Here is a 16,320-nt window from a genome sequence, read left to right on the forward strand (position 1 = left end):
TTTTAGAGAGGAGAAGAAGGGTGGGGGGGGAGAGAGAGAGAGAGAGACAGAGAGACAAACAAAGAGAGACAATGTGAGAGAAGAACATCGATTGGTTGCCTCCTGTATACTCCCCGACCAGGGATCAAACCCACAACCCTTTGATGTGTGGGATGATGATGCAGCCAAGTCCCTTTGACTGCCGTGGCTTTCTTATTGTGTTGAAGGAATTAAGAGTTTTGATGTAAACAACTTGTACCTTTTTTATTCTGAGAAACAAATGGATGTTGAATCCAAATTTAATGAACTTCAAGGTCTCCTTTTTAATACTTAGTTAAATCTTAACTTTTGCATGGGTATGTTTAATTATGAGTGAAAACACAATATTTTAAAAGTAAGGTTTACACATCTCTACTTTGATAGTATATAAAGGAAATTATTAAACATAGACTTTTGATTTTAAGAAGGTTAATATATACTTTTGAATAGAGTTAAAAGTGCCTCAGATTACATATTAACCCATTGAAGTTTTTAATTTAGTAGTATGAATTGATGAAATGAAGCATGTCTTTTAAGTTTTAGGTAGAGAAAACTGTTATTGTTGACTTAGAATTTAAAAAAATACCAATTTAGTAAAGGTTAATTTCATGACTTTCAGTTTTTTGGTTTTGAAGTTTGCTTTTTATTTCACTGTGCAAGAGAGTACTGAGGGCCTGCCGAGTACCAAATATTTAATAGGCTCTGTATAGTCTGAAAAACACTGAATTTCTTAGGATGTTGATAGAAATATTCTAAAAAGGGTTTCAAGAGAGCCTGAAAACAATAAATTTTTTAACTCATGTTTTTTTCAAGGTCTAACAATTTTAAGAATAATAATCCTTCTCAGAGTCTTAAAATGCTTTCCTTTTTAAGTAATATATTTTAGTATTTAAAAAGATACTGTTTAGAAGAACAAATTAGAAGATGGAGTTAGTTTTTAGGGAAGAATTGTTGCATGAAAGCAAATGTAGTCAGCCTTGGCTGAGATACAGTTTGGTCTGTGGTTTCTCTTATCCAAAAAGTTTGAGATCCACTCTGTTAAAATTTGTTGCAAAAGACTTAATAAATCAGTAAGATACCTAGTCACAGGCATCTAATACCCATATCTCTTAAGATTCTCACTGAAATAACCAAAGTAATGTAATGCAGAAATTGAAGAGAAACCTGCTTCTCGGTGCTATCTGTAGTTTAGAAACCTTGACAGCAATCCCAATCAGTAAAGACAGGTGAAAATACGAGGTCTGTCCAGAAGGTATCCAGACATGAACTATGAAAAATAGAGACAATTACTGGAGATACAAGATACAAGAAACATTGTCCATAGGATAATGACACCTCAGTCCCCTTCAAAGTAGGCACCTTGGGACCTCACACAATTCTCCCAACTGCCATCAGCTGCCCCATGGTATTTTCCTGAATCTCATCAAAGGTCTGGAATCTCTTCCCTTTCAAAGGTGGTTTTAGTTTTGGGAAAAGCCAGAAGTCGTAAGGCACCAAATCTGGGCTGTAGGGGGACTGAGTCACCTGGGTAATTTGATGTTTCTCCAAAAAACTCTGCATGGGAAGTGATGCATGAGTGGGCGTGTTGTTGTGATGAAACTGCCAATGACCAGTTGCCCATAGCTGTGGCCTTCTGACTCATCTGAATAGTTTCTGCAGAGGAATGTTCAAGCTTCATGCAAAATTAGATGCAGATCCGTTGCTGTACTCACTGTCATTCTGAATATGACAGCCATAGTACACACGCTCACTCAACAGCATCTACTGCTCCCACTGACTAGTACAGTGAAGTCGTCACTGTTCACACATGCGCATTCCAGTCCACTCTCCTTGGCTGACAGGTTACAGTGATGTCGCGTAAGCTGTTCTCATTATACTAACAGTGGTTGGACTTTTTCTGGACAGACCTCATATTGAGAAGGCAAATTATGGATAAGTAAAATTAGTATAATGATATGTTTTGGGATATAGGTGAAGAAGAAATTATAAAAACAATAAACTTGAATCTGAAGAGGGTTTTTATAAACTTTCTACTGAACATTTTGAATGAGCAACAAGAATGAGCAAACTAAATGTGAGTTTCTGATTTGAACAGAGTATATGTTTAAGGTCTTTAGGAGAAAGGCATTACACTGTGCTGATTAATCAAGGTGTCCTAGGATTTGGGCTACTTTTGTAATTTCACATTTATTAGATATAAGTGATAATGGTAACTGCCTTCCAGTATTATCCTCATTAAATAACTTAATGAGTATAAAGTGGCCAAGCATTGGAGGCTGGCTCATACTTTACTGCTCATTGATACAACATACTTCCACATACTCAGCACCTAAGAAATATGGGATGACATGGTCTTTGCACTCATGGTATTTCTATATTGAAATGGCACATGGAAATAATAGTTTTGTTTTTATTACATTATCTGTTGTTTGGAATTCTGAGATCAGTCAGTCAGGCTTACCATTTGAGAAATTTCTGAAATGTATGAGAGTTCTCAGGCTGCATATAACTTAATTAGTGATTGTATTTTTTGCTATGGGAATGAAAAAAATCACTATGATTTCTGTGAACACTTTTAAATTGTTATCATTCAACAATTTGAATAAGTATTAGGTTTTCTATGTGCTGTATATTGTTTGAGGCACTGTGGAGGAAGGAAAAGAGGCCAGGTGCTGGTTCCTAACTTGGGAATCACCTGCAAGAGACACGCAGACCTCTGAATGCACTGTGTGAGAAGGGCTCTGAGGGGGTGGATACAAAGCACTCCCGAGATGGTCACTTTGGAGGAGAAAAAAATCAGCTGTCTAGGAATCAAAGAATACACAAGGAAATCACAGAAGAAATTTTTGAACTCAGTATTGTGTGATGAGGAAGATTTGACATGGTTGGTGGAAGGAAGGACAAAGGACTGTGTTACAGGGAAGATTTAAAAGTATATGATATTTTTAGAGAACAGTGATTGCTTATGTGTCTGAACAGAAGGGCGGTAGCAAAAATAAAGTTTTGAAACGTAGTTTGGAATTTTGTAAAGGGCCTTGTGTGTAATAAGAGTTTGTACTTCACACTATCAAATACATTGTCATATACTTGTGTCATGAAATCCTTGTTGGCTTTCATTGCCTCATATTTTTATTTTAATTGACTAAATAATTTTTTTCCCAAGCACTTGTTATGTAGCTTCTAGGAGGATAATTGTCTTATCTTATTCACCTGATTATTTTTTAATGGTTTTAGACTTTTCCCCAATTACCTTATTTTGCCATGTATAAGGCTCACTTTTTTTGCCCATATTTTTGAGGGAAAAATAAGGATGCACATTATATACTGGTGTAATAATTACATACCCGGGGCTAATAATGGGTCTAATAATCCCGTGTATAGTGCACACAAAAACGTGGATGCGCACTGTGCACAGGAGCGCAGTACACACGACAAAGTATGGCAGGTCTGTACTCAAAAGATGATTTGTCATAATTTAGGATATCCAAATTCATATGCCACAGGCGTTTTATTTTGGCTATTCCTGATTATTATTTCCCCTCCTTAAGTTGCTGGTATAAGTGCCTTTTCTTACATATGCTTGTGCCACCAACAGAAGATGTATATAAAGTTTGCATATGTGAAAAGTTTTGAAAAATGATTTCTATAGTAATTATTATGTAGCATAAGGAGACATTTGGTTGCTTATCAAGAATAATATGAGGATACAAAAGGGATAAGACATTTGTCTTCCCCCAAAACAAGACAGTTTGATGTATTCATTCTGGTATTTTTTAATGAAAAATAGTTGTACAATAAGTTCTCACTCAGTGTCATCCATAGGTTCTGTAACTTTAAGCAAAATGAGGTATAATGAAACCAGTTTTTGCCATAGGTTAGCTGACACAAAGAAATGTAAAGTCCGTAGGGCAACTCCTCCGTGTTACAGAGAAACGACATTGGATAAAATGGTGTAATTTGAGGACCCGCTCTACTGCTAGGTAGCCACAGTTCTCTCATCGTACACATGCGCGTGAGATAGGCTCACTTGAGGGGGCTCATTTTCTTTTTTTGTCATTTGCTAAGTGGCTTAATTTGACGAGTATGCTTGTGTGTGTGTCACACCTATTATGTCACTTACGTGATGATAATGTAAGGTTTGTAAGGTACCTAATTACCACTTTAGAAACACTAGACACAATATTTAAAATCATCAGTCTGTGTAGAGAGTAACCCAAAGAAGTGCATGTTTTTTAAAAAAAATTTTTCCAAAATTTTGAGCAGAAATTATTCTTTACTATTTCTTAAAAGTGTTTCACTGACAATTAGTTACCTATTTTGATAGCGTGTCACAGGAGGTTTTATCTTTAGTTGTACATATGTTAAAAAGTTAATGGAAAGATTTGCCATAATGCTTTATATATTGTCATTGGTAGAAATCTGTCATTTCTGTTTAAAACGAAGTGAGCAGCAATGAACAGCATTAGACATAATTGTTGTTAACCTCTTAGAAAAGAACCTGCCACTTGGCATAAATATAATCGGTGAGCCATGGAGAAGGTCTGTACTTAAACAGTGGGGTTAATGAATGTCTTTTTTCTTTATTTTGGTCTTTAAAGTTGCAGTTAGCTCAGGCTGTTTGAAATGATTTTCTTTGAATGTGTTGCGACATTGTTTTAATTGAATGAAGCTGCAGAACTAGCATGATAAATCAACACAGAATGAATTTTAATGCAAGGCAAACAATATTAACTTGGAAATTGGTTGCAGTAGACAAAGCAGCTGCTATGATTAATTTTTTTCATTCTCCACTTACGACATTCTGAAAAGGATGACCTTGACAGTCTCAATTGTATTGGAGTCCCAGTGGTAGGCATTGAAACACCCTTGAGCTGGGCTTTTTGGTTGGGTAATAGAGATTGGTTCATTTTTAAGGTTACGAAAATGTTGTTACAGAATTAATATATTGGTTTTGAGTGGTTTTAAAACATTTCTTATTAATAAATAATAAAACTGTGAGGATTATTGAGCTGTGGGAAGTTTTTTCTATGTAATTTTAATGATGTGGTTGCACAGAAGAGGTTGAATGTCTGAAAAGAATAAGATGTGCCAAAGAGTATCTACCAAGTGTATGTATGTTACGAAGTGTAGGCCAACCAGTTGGGTAGAAGACAGAAGTGAAAAACAATTAGTTATTTGAAGCACAAAAGTACCTGTGTTCATCATGCGTCTTTGCAGACCTCCTTTGCCACATTTGCGATACGGAGCGCGCATGCAGGATTTGAGGTGGAGAAGGGTCTGTGAAGAGTGTAACGACTGAGGTGCAGCCGGCGTGGCCGGTTGTGTTACAGGCAGTCGGGGTAACACCCAGAGGAAAGGGGCTTTACAGAATTCATGGGAACGGGGGGTTTCCCCTCTTTCTACTCTTTTTTTTTTTTAATCTCTAGCATTTATTTTACTCTTTATCACATAGCAGACCTTACATAAATGTTTTATTGAGTCAGATTTAAAAATGGAAGGCATTTTTCTATTCAACTGAAAAATACCCAAAGTAAGTACAGTGAGTGAGGCACGGATGTGCAGATCTTTGTCTCTGTCTCAGCGGTTTTGAGGGGCGGGGGGGAGGGAAGTTCTGTAGAATCTGTGACTGTGTAAAAAGGTGAAGTTACAATAGTAAGTTGCGGAAAAGTAGGAAGAGCTTGCTCTAAGTGAACATAGGGCCAGGCCTGTTGATAAACTTTCTGTGAAGTGTGTGTTTTCTCTCTTCCTCCCACCCTTGTTCTAATACATTTTACTTTATGCTGCCTGAAGTTATGTCAGTTCTTGATCTATTTATATTAAAAGGCAACCACTTAAAAGTGCCAAGGGTGCCCTGGCTGGTGGCTCATTTGGTTGGACCATCGTCTTGCACATCAAAAGGTTGTGGTCAGGGTGTATACAGGAGTTAATCAATCAATGTTGCCCCACTTCCTCTCTCTCTCAAATCAATAAGCATATCCTTGGGTGAGGATTGAAAAATGCCATGGGCTTTTCTAGTTAAGGACTAATAGGGTAATTCAGACTATCTGAGCAATTCTAGTACAATAAAACAAAACAGAAAAAAATCTGCTTGAATGCATCAGAGATGCAGCAAACCGGGCAGAATGCTAGCTCAGGATCCTGAGGAGGGCAGAGGATGATCCAGAATGCAAGCCTGGCTTTTGAGAGCTTCTTTTACTCTGGGTGTGTTTGCTGAATCTGGAGAGGAGAGCTGGGAGGCTGAGCTTTGGGGGCAGAGTCTGAGTCTGTAACCCATCTGCATGGCACCATCTCATCTCCAGTCTTAGCTGTGGTTGCGGGAGCTGGCGAGGGCTGCCCAGGCCCGCACAGGTGCAGCAGGTCAGCATTGCATTCTCTCAGCCTCTGCAAGTGAAATTTTTTGGGTGATCTTGGGTTGCTAGTAGCAGTACATGCCTGGCAGAAAGATGATATATGTCCTCTCTGGAGGAAGGTCATGTCACTTTAGGCCCTGTGTTACTTCTGTCAGCTGTTTAGCATTCACAGTGTCTAGCTAAAAAATAACCAAACACATAAGAAGGTACGATGACGTTAACACACATGTGAAGAAAGGACGGCACAATAGAAACAGATCCACAGGGGCTGCTGATAGTCTTTACATACTATATGTGAGGCAAAAGACAAGTTGGAGAAACGTGGCAGAAATGGAAACTACGAAAGGAATATTAAACTGAAACATTCCTGAACTGGAGTAAACAGGTTTAACAGGAGTTTAGAGCCGTTTGAAGAGAGCATCGGTGAACTGGAAGGCACGACTCAGAAGAGTAGTCTCAGAAGAAACGACTCAGCTGTGAGTGGCAGCAGGAAGGAGCAAGTAGGAGGAAGTGTGAGAAGTCACAGGGACACGGTCAGAGCATCTCATGTGTGTCATGGGAGAGTTAGAAGAAGAGGAGAGAGGGGCCAGGAGCAGGGGGGTGGGGGTGGGGGGAGATTGTGGTTGAGAACTTCCAAACCAAAGAAATAAAGTCCAGATTTATGAAACTCTGAGCCATAAAGTGAAGACCATACCTAGCCCTACCATAGTAAAACTGCTTAAAACTGAGGGTAAGGAGGAAATCTTAAGAGTGGCAAAAAGAAGAAAATGGTTACCCTCACAGGAGCAGCAGTGCAAGTGGGTGACAGCGGGGCTTTAGGTTGGGTACCAAGCACTATATGCCAAGGAGCTGAACAGGGGTAAGGGATTTTATTTGAATGTGTAGAGGTGGTTCGGGCAAATTTCAGAATTTGGGATCCTATACAGCTAGATCAAGTGCTTATAGGATCAGAGGGGGTGGAAAAAGTTGTTTCAAAGTTGTATGTGAGGGAAGAGGACTTTTATCCATGTGTACACGTGTACTTCCCATCTTTTATGTAGGAATCACTTTTTGTCGGATAGGGCAATGCTGGCTAGCAGCTGAGGAGGTGGAGAAAGAGCCATTGAGGTGCAGAAGGTTGAAGAAGTGCCCTAGCTCCTCAAGCCCTGACAGCATATGACTTTCAGGTAGTGACATACCAACAGTGGATCAGATGCAAGGAAAAAATAGGAAGCTGTACCCATAAGAATCATCACCTATGGGTTTTCGTGGAAGTGATGATACACACACATTTTTGCCTTTCATGAAGATGACATGCGAATGCGGAACATTTACATTTCAGTGTTGAGTTATTCTATTCTTTACCTTGGCCTTTCTTCACCCCAATCTCCCCCCCCCCCCCAATAAACCTCTGTAGAGGAGCGCTAGAAGTTTCTGTTGAGGGATGCTACTACTTTATTTATACAATTATTTTTATCACTGTCCTATTCATGAAAAGAAGTAAGCTTCCTTCCAAAAATAGTAGCATAAGTTAAAGGTAGGTTGGAAAAAAGAAAAGAAGGATACAGATGTAAAGTTTTGCAAGGCATGTGATGAAAAAGCATACTTTTAATTTAAGACTTAAACATTTAGTACAGGGTGGAATCCAAATTTGGCCACTGGAGTAGAGTTCTGGTAGACAACCTAAAAATACAGTCTCTCTGAACATTTGTGTTGAGAAAGTATAACTTTACTTATTAGGTAAATAACAGCATTTCCCCAAGGATTTTAGTTAAAAAAAAGAAAAGCAATTACTGTTTAACAGTTCCCTGAGGACCATCATTACAGAGTTTTGTGGAAGATATTTGCATTCTTGGGTAGCATCCAAAATTTCGCGTATGCTTTGTTTTATATTACACATTGATGGACAGTACAGTGTAGTACCATTTCAGGTGGATTGTATTGTTCCTAATTTATAAGTTGTATTAATACATATGAAAATTTTTGTGCTAGAAAATGAGCTGTTGTACTTACATCCCTCAACTTGGAAGGATGAATTTCTGAATTGAAGGACTCTTTAATGTTATTTCAGCTTAGTATTAAAAAGTAATTTGAGAACGTGAAGATATATTTTTAAATAATTTTAACAGCTACAAATTCAAGAAAATAATGTATGGTGACTTTTTTTCCAGTTTAATTTTGTTGGGAGAATCCTTGGACCTAGAGGACTTACAGCTAAACAGCTTGAAGCAGAAACGGGATGTAAAATAATGGTCCGAGGCAAAGGCTCGATGAGGGATAAAAAGAAGGTAAGTTCTTGAAAACAGAGGCAATTCTTTATGTGAGTAATTTAATTAGACTTCTGTGTTCTAATGAAGTATTCAGATCTTTAATAGATCTGCAGTGCTGTGTGCAGCACTGCCCGTTATTTCATGTCAGAAACTTGAACGCGTTAAAGTGTCCGTCATGATTTTGCCCTGCTAATTAATATTTGTCATTTAGCCAGCTGAAGTGCCACTTGATCCATCATGTTAACCTTGGTTTTTACGATCTAGAAGCTTCTGATTTGGGAATTAGTGAGACTGTCATGTGTGTATAAAACACGTAATTAAAAGTTTGGGCGATCCAAGGTGTTTTTTTTGAGATGCAGATGAGGTCAACCAGCCGCATTTTTGGTTTCACCAGCATTTTGTGTTGATCCTAAGTTTTATAGACATTTTACTTCAAAACATGTTGTTTCTGTGTGTTGTTCTTTTATCCTGCTAGTTCTTGTTTTGCTGTTTTGACTAACAAAGACTTAACTCTGTACTTATAATTTGTTTTTAGGAGGGCTTTACTTGCCTAGTCTAGTGTCCTTTTATCTAGTGATACCATGAGGCAGAATACTTTTTTTTTTGACTTTGTGTAAAAACCATTTGATTTGTTTTTTTAGAAAAAACCTAGATTATGTTGCCAATGATTAAACTTATTGTCAGGAGGTGTGTGTGTGTGTGTGTTTGTTTGTTGTTTTCTGTTGAATGCTTTGCCTGGAAAGGGCTCTCGGGTGGTAGCCCTGGGGTCAGCTTGTGTTTGCGCGTGTGTATGAGCTGCTTGAGGACACAGACCTGCAGGCTGCTCTGACTGCGTGCGGACAGACTGCTGTCCGAGCTTCCCATCTCCTGCTGTCTAAGCTCTCCCGTGAGCTGACTGAATTGCCATCATTTTTTTCTCCCTGCAGACAAATAATGAGTTAGTAGCTAAAAAGTCCTCATAGATGTTATTTTTTAAATCTTACTATAACTTGATCTTGTCATCTGAGTGTAAAGATGAGACAAGCATGTGAGTTCCCCTTTAGTGTATTTAGATACTGTATTTAAACCATTTTTTGTTACGATCTTAACTGTTAAGACTCTACGTTCTGAATCAGCTGCGTGGCAGTCTTGTATGTACTTGTCATTCAGTTCAGTGTGGGATCCCACATTTCTGCTCACAGTTTCATTGTCACTGAGTAGTGCCTCTCAGCACCTGGGGACCAGGAGGTGAGATCTTGACAACTGCAGAATAAATAAACCTTCACCAAAAGATGAGTGTACCCATCAATTAAAAAAGTTAGTCTTAGCGTCAGCGAACAGCACATGCTTTGTCCTCTCCTCACCTTCTGTTCATTCTGCAGTAACGGGTTCCACTTGCTTTACTCCTGTGTGACAGACACCATGGCTGAGAGCTGGAAGTGTGGAGTGAGACAGGGTGAATTGTTTTTGATTGGCAGAAGAACAGAATGGTTAGGAGAGGGAGCTCTGCAGCCAGATTGCTTCAGTTTCACTCTTGGTTCTTTCACTTAGCAGCTTTGTGACCTTGGACAAGTTATTTAATCTCTTTGTGGTACATACAAAGTCTGTCTGGAAAAAGTGCAGCCATTCTTAATATGATGAGAATGGTTTGCGTGACATCGATGTAACCTGTCAGCCAAGGAGAGTGGACTGGAATGCACATGTGTGAACAGTGACGACTTCACTGTACTAGTCAGTGGGAGCAGTAGATGCTGTTGAGTGAGCGTGTGTACTATGGCTGTCATATTCAGAATGACAGTGAGTACAGCAACGGATCTGCATCTAATTTTGCATGAAGCTTGAACATTCCTCTGCAGAAACTATTCAGATGAGTCAGAAGGCCACAGCTATGGGCAACTGGTCATTGGCAGCTTCATCACAACAACATGCCCACTCATGCATCACTTCCCATGCAGAGTTTTTTGGAGAAACATCAAATTACCCAGGTGACTCAGTCCCCCTACAGCCCAGATTTGGTGCCTTACGACTTCTGGCTTTTCCCAAAACTAAAACCACCTTTGAAAGGGAAGAGATTCCAGACCTTTGATGAGATTCAGGAAAATACCATGGGGCAGCTGATGGCAGTTGGGAGAATTGTGTGAGGTCCCAAGGTGCCTACTTTGAAGGGGACTGAGGTGTCATTGTCGTATTTACAATGTTTCTTCTACTTTGTAGCTTTTTCAAGAAATATCTTTCATAGTACATGGCTGGATACTTTCTGGACAGACCTCGAATATGAAATCGTATTTGTAATGTCACTTACCTCTTATGGTGCTTATGAGGGTTACATTAATCCTAAAGTACTGAGAATGGTGTTTTGTCATGTAGTAAATGATTAGTTAATATTAATCTTCTTAAATTTTATCTTAACATTGTTTGATGGTACATTTTATGTTTAAACTCTCAGGTATATAATAGGAGTTCTACAGATTTTTTTTTTTAAAGATTTTATTCATTTAGTTTTTAGAGAGGGGGGAGGGAGAAAGAGAGGGAGAGAAACATCAGTGTGTGGTTGCCTCTTGTGCGCCCCCCTACCAGGGACCCGGCCCACAACCCAGGCTTGTGCCCTGACTGGGAATCCAACCGGTTATCCTTTGGTTCACAGGCAGGCACTGAATCTAGTGAGCCACACCAGCCAGGCTGAAATTCTATAGATTTTTAAGCTTGAAAATGACAGTACTTGTTTTGTGACCTTTGAATATCCTTTATTCTCATGACTTTCTGTTCTCCTCCTCTGGTTGTTGGTGTGGTCATATTCTGTCGTGTCTTAACCACATGTATAAGTAGTTCACACGTTTTATTTGGTTTTAATTTCTACTGTTGCCCTATTAGAATTTTAAAAAGCCTACAGAATATACATGCAAGAAAATATTATGATGACATTGAAAGATTGACTATAGATTACATTTTTAGTTTTATTTAAAGCTACAGATGAACACAACCTGGGCATATTAAGTTATTTGGAATAGCTACCACGTGTTTTATGTTGTGGTATGTGGGTTCTGTGAAGAGTTTATAGATTTATAATATCGGGAATACCTTCTGTAATAGTAATTGAAATGTATTACACGTAGTAAATTAATCAAATCACCTTGGGTTATGCTATAATTTATTAATGAGCTCTTAAAAATGTTAATAAAAGTAAAGTCAAAATGGAAAGTACTATCATTTGTTGGTGACTGTTATTGTGAGGGAGACCATGACAAACAGATGGGGACAAAAAGAGATATTGACGTACATAGCAAGTCTGGGTGAGGTGTATTTCTGGTGGTTCAGAGGAAAATCCATTTGACTTTAAGCTCTTCTGCAGAGGTGTCCATTTATGTCAAAGAGCAGAAAGCTAGAAAATAAAGCTTAATTTACTGATTGCCCTAAAATGTAACGATGGAAATGCTGTTTGCTGATCTGTACTTGTCACTACACGGGCAAAGTCAGTGAGGGCAAATAGGCCCTGTCTGTTTTATGGAGCATTTCCCTGGTATTTGAGGAATACCTGTCATGTAGTAGGACCTGGAAAAATATCTGGGAAACAAATACATGTTTCATGAAAGGCATCGATGCACCTCCCTCCCTGACCTCCAGACTCCTATAACGAATTTTGTAAATAGAGAAAATTATAAAACTTAATGTGCTTTTAATTCTTTGGGGACGATAAGGCAGTACTGTATCATTCTGAGCTGCTGGTTTGAAGCAGTGGAGTGAATATGCCACTTCCATTTTCATTCTCTTGGATTGATACTACTTTAGCATTATTGGTGGGCATCAGAGCATTGATTTTGAATACAACCGAAGAGCAGGAACTGCAGTGAGACTTCATGAGACACTTGGAAGTTTCTGTCTCCAAGCCAGCGCAGGGTGCTACTGATCTTTAGCAGGCCACCCTGTCTCTAATAGTAACAGGGCGTCTGCATGTGGAAACCAATTTTGTATGAGTAGTCCTTTTGATTTATAGTGAACTTTGTATTATGCATTATTCTAAGTCCTTTACGTACACTTAATTATTGTGAGCTTTATTATTTCCACTTTGTAGATGAGGAAACTGAGGTTCAGGGAGGTTGCATAATTTACCAAAGGTCAGGTGCTAAAAAACAGCAGTCAAAATTTGAATGTAAACCCTGTATTCTATTCTATGGCCTACTATCTTCTAATTACACACCCTTTCTAAGAGTGGTATCAACTTCAGAAATATTGGAAGAATTTGAATATTGAGTATTCTAAACATTATGAAGTCAATAATATTTCTCTAAGCTTTTGTTCATTCTCTGAATGATAATATATTTTGAAATTTTCGTATGTATTATTTTTTTGGTTTTCATAAATCCTTCCTTTAGACAAGATTTTAATCCCTTGTTTTCTGATGGGAAACTATATACTTGAACAGATTAGAAATGCTAGAGAAGCCCTGGCCGGTGTGGCTCAGTGGATTGAGTGTCAGATTACGAACCAAAGGGTCACTGGTTAGATTGCCAGTCAGGGCACAGGCCTAGGTTGAGGGCCAGGTCCCAGTTGGGGGCATGCGAGAGACAACCACATATTGATGATTCTCTGCCTCTCTTTCTCCCTCCCCTCTGGAAATAGATAAATGAAATCTTAAAAGAAAAGAAATGCTAGAGAAGTAATTTTGGGAAAAGAAAGTGATTATTTGTAGTTTCCCAATTGAGGCAATAGAGCCGCAGGGGCTGCATGAAGAGCTGTGGGAAAACTGTCTCGTGCTAGAAGGCTTGGTCCACTTTCCAAAAACTAGAGGAGGCAGTCAGCTAGTTTCCAGTGTATCAGATGAAAACATGTCAGTCATTAGAACCGAAGAGTGTTTTGCACATAATTTCATACTTGATAAATTATTGGTGAGTTAGAGTTACTGTCAAAGTGGCAAATGAAGCCCCCCTCTTTGGGGAGCTGTAGGAACGGTTTCTGTAGGGAACACTCTTGGAGATTTGTCTTAATCCACATCCCTTAGCTCTTTTCTGAGACCTCCCCTGTCATAAGCAGGCTGGGGCTAAGTGAGTCTACCCCACACTCCTGGCCTCAGATGTTGAGGGGGGAAATGTGTACAGTTGTTCAAACTCAGTTCAGTCAAATGTTGTGTCTTCTGGAAATTTCCAGCGAGACTCAGCAATTCTAGTTAGAGCTCTTTGCTTGAAACGAAGGAATGTGCACCGAGAGGATCAGATGGCCATTCTAGAGCCGCTGATAACGACGGCTAGATGGTATCAGCTGCTTTCACAATGTGTGTGATGTCTTACTCAGACCACAACGCAACCGCAGAAGGCAGTTTTACTCTCTTAACTTGGGAGGCTTGAAGAGGTGAAGTAATCAATCCAGTTCCTTATTTCTAAGTAATGCCTGCATGAAATACAGACATGTATCGCAGACACTCAGATTCAACTGTACAGATTATTCTCATGAGAATACGAGCTTTGAATTTAAAATTAGATATATCTTTAATAAAGTTTTAAATCAGTTTTTAGCTTTCCCTTTGTTTCCCAGACATATTTGACCATAGGCTCTCCTTTTTAAGAGATGTTTCTGTAACTTCCTGAGAAACTACAGTTTTTTGGAATATGATTTATGAAATGTTATTAGAGAAGGTATATAATATAATTATAAACATAGGTAGAATTACATAATATTTTCTACATGCTGCTTTTCATATACATTACATATTTTCTTAAATATCTCAGCTTATTTCTTATAGTTAATATATATTTTCATATGTGATGTTTTTAGAAAAGTTTGAAAGTACAGATGGTCTGAAAAAGATATGAAACATCCCTGCTTCTCTCTCTCTGGATGCGCTCTTGCCGACAGCTTGTTATGTCTGCTCGTAGATTTTTCTTCATGTGGTTATATGCATGTTGACATGCGTTACAGAATGTGGATCGTATTATACATAATGCTTTATAATTAGTGTTTTCTCCTGCAACTCTATGTTCTGTCTTGTGTCAGTTGACCAAATAATTGAGCTTTATAATGTCTAAGACTCTGTGCTGGATGATGGCAAAGCACACTCAAAGGCTTTCTCAAGGCAGTGTAGATGGCCATATGCAATAATATATTTGCTTGATTTGGGGAGTGGCTCATTAATAAAAGATGTTACCTGTTGTCCCGACACTTTAAAACACATTGAATTAATACAAGTGTTTGGTGAATCCGCGGAAGTGGCTATGATCACTGTGACTTAACATCATGTACAAACATGTCACCAAACAGCCTGTGTTATTGATCTTTTTGAATACTTAGCTTTTTCACAACCTTTAGCATAGGCATAGTTTATATTTAAATAACTTTCTTCATGGTAAATTTTGAACAGTATTTATTAGTCACCCAGTGTCAGCCTTGCCTGCCTCCTTCCATGTGTGCCTTCACTCCCCTGTGTGTCCCCCAGATGATTTGGGGAGCCAGTTCCAGACATAATTTCAGCTGTAAATATTTTATTAGGTGTTTCTGAAATAGAAAGCCTCTTTGTTACTGTGTTTTTGTTTATTGGTTTTTGCTTTGTAATCCTCACCCAAGGACATGCCCACTGACCTCAGAGAAGGGAAGGGAGGGAGAGAAGCATCAATGTGAGGGAGAAATATCCATCTGTTGCCTCTTGTGTGTACCCTGATGGGGGACCAAACCTGCGGCCTAACACGTGCCCTGACTGGGAATTGTGCCTGCGACTTTTAGGTTTATGGGATGACGTTCCAACCAACTGAGCCATGCTGGCCAAGGGTGTGTTTGCTTTTAATCACAGGATTTTCTATATGTCATCAAATACCTTGTCAGCATTCAATTTCCCTCTTGTCTCATAAATGTGTTCTTAAAAATGTTGGTTTGAATGGCATCCAGTTGAGGGCCATGCACATAGCAGTTGATTGATAGAGCTCTTAATGTCATTCTCTCCTCAGTTCCATTCCTCCTTGCAGTTCATTTGTGAAGGAGCTGACCTGTTTGTTCTGAAGAATTCCTGTGAAGAAATGCTAATTGCATTTTCACGGTGGTATCTAATACTCTGTTCCCTGTATTTCTTGTGAATTGGTAGCAAGAATGTTTTAATCACGCTCGAGCTCTTGCCCTTCCTTCCTTGTTTCCTTTCTTCCTTCTGAAAGAATATTTCACAAGTAGTGTTTTTGTGGTGGCACATAAAATCTAGTTTCCTCTCTCTGATTTTAGCAATCATTGTTGATGGTTTCTTAGGTTCTTTATTTCAGTAGGAGTTGCAAAGAGCTGTATCCTATTTCCTTTATTAGTATTAGCCAGATTTACTTTTATAGCAAAGGCTGAATAAATGCTTAATTCTTTATTCACTAGTTTTAAAATAGCAATTTGGTTCCTAGTGATCCTCCAAAGGTGAAGAAGTAGTGTGTGTTTTGTTTTCTTTTGAGTATCATTGTGAATGCATTTAAACAGTTTTGATGTGCTTTAGTTCTCTGCAGTTAGTGGTTTTAACTAATTAAGGTGTTTGGCCTGTGGGTACCTCTTCAAGTTCACCTCTGAGTCCTTTTTGACACAATCTCAGTAGTTGTACCTAGTAGCTTTGCTTTCTGGTGTGATAGGATAGTCTCGGCTCATCTTTTAAGATTTCTTCCCCAGACTTGGAATCAGCCATTTCTTTAAGGAGCCCTAGTTACTGTTAGTGAAAAAATAGTGTTAGTATGTAGAGATTGCATTCTGGGGTCTAGTGATGCTCATTATTTTGTAGA

At 38.7% G+C, this 16,320-nt stretch overlaps 1 protein-coding gene across 7 annotated transcripts in view; it reads left to right on the plus strand.

The window, feature by feature from the left end:
• Positions 1–16,320, plus strand: part of QKI (QKI, KH domain containing RNA binding) — a 148,405-nt gene that overhangs the window by 49,414 nt on the left and 82,671 nt on the right. For all 7 annotated transcript variants that reach the window (XR_008425598.2, XM_053914228.2, XM_053914229.2 and 4 more), the window contains exon 3: positions 8,519–8,635. Coding sequence is in view for 6 of the 7 variants with exons in the window: in XM_053914228.2 (XP_053770203.1) it covers positions 8,519–8,635 (117 nt within the window). In the remaining variant the exon portion in view is untranslated. The remainder of the gene's footprint in view (positions 1–8,518; positions 8,636–16,320) is intronic.

The sequence above is a fragment of the Desmodus rotundus genome, chromosome 11, assembly GCF_022682495.2.
Source record: "Desmodus rotundus isolate HL8 chromosome 11, HLdesRot8A.1, whole genome shotgun sequence".
Lineage (NCBI taxonomy): Eukaryota > Metazoa > Chordata > Mammalia > Chiroptera > Phyllostomidae > Desmodus > Desmodus rotundus.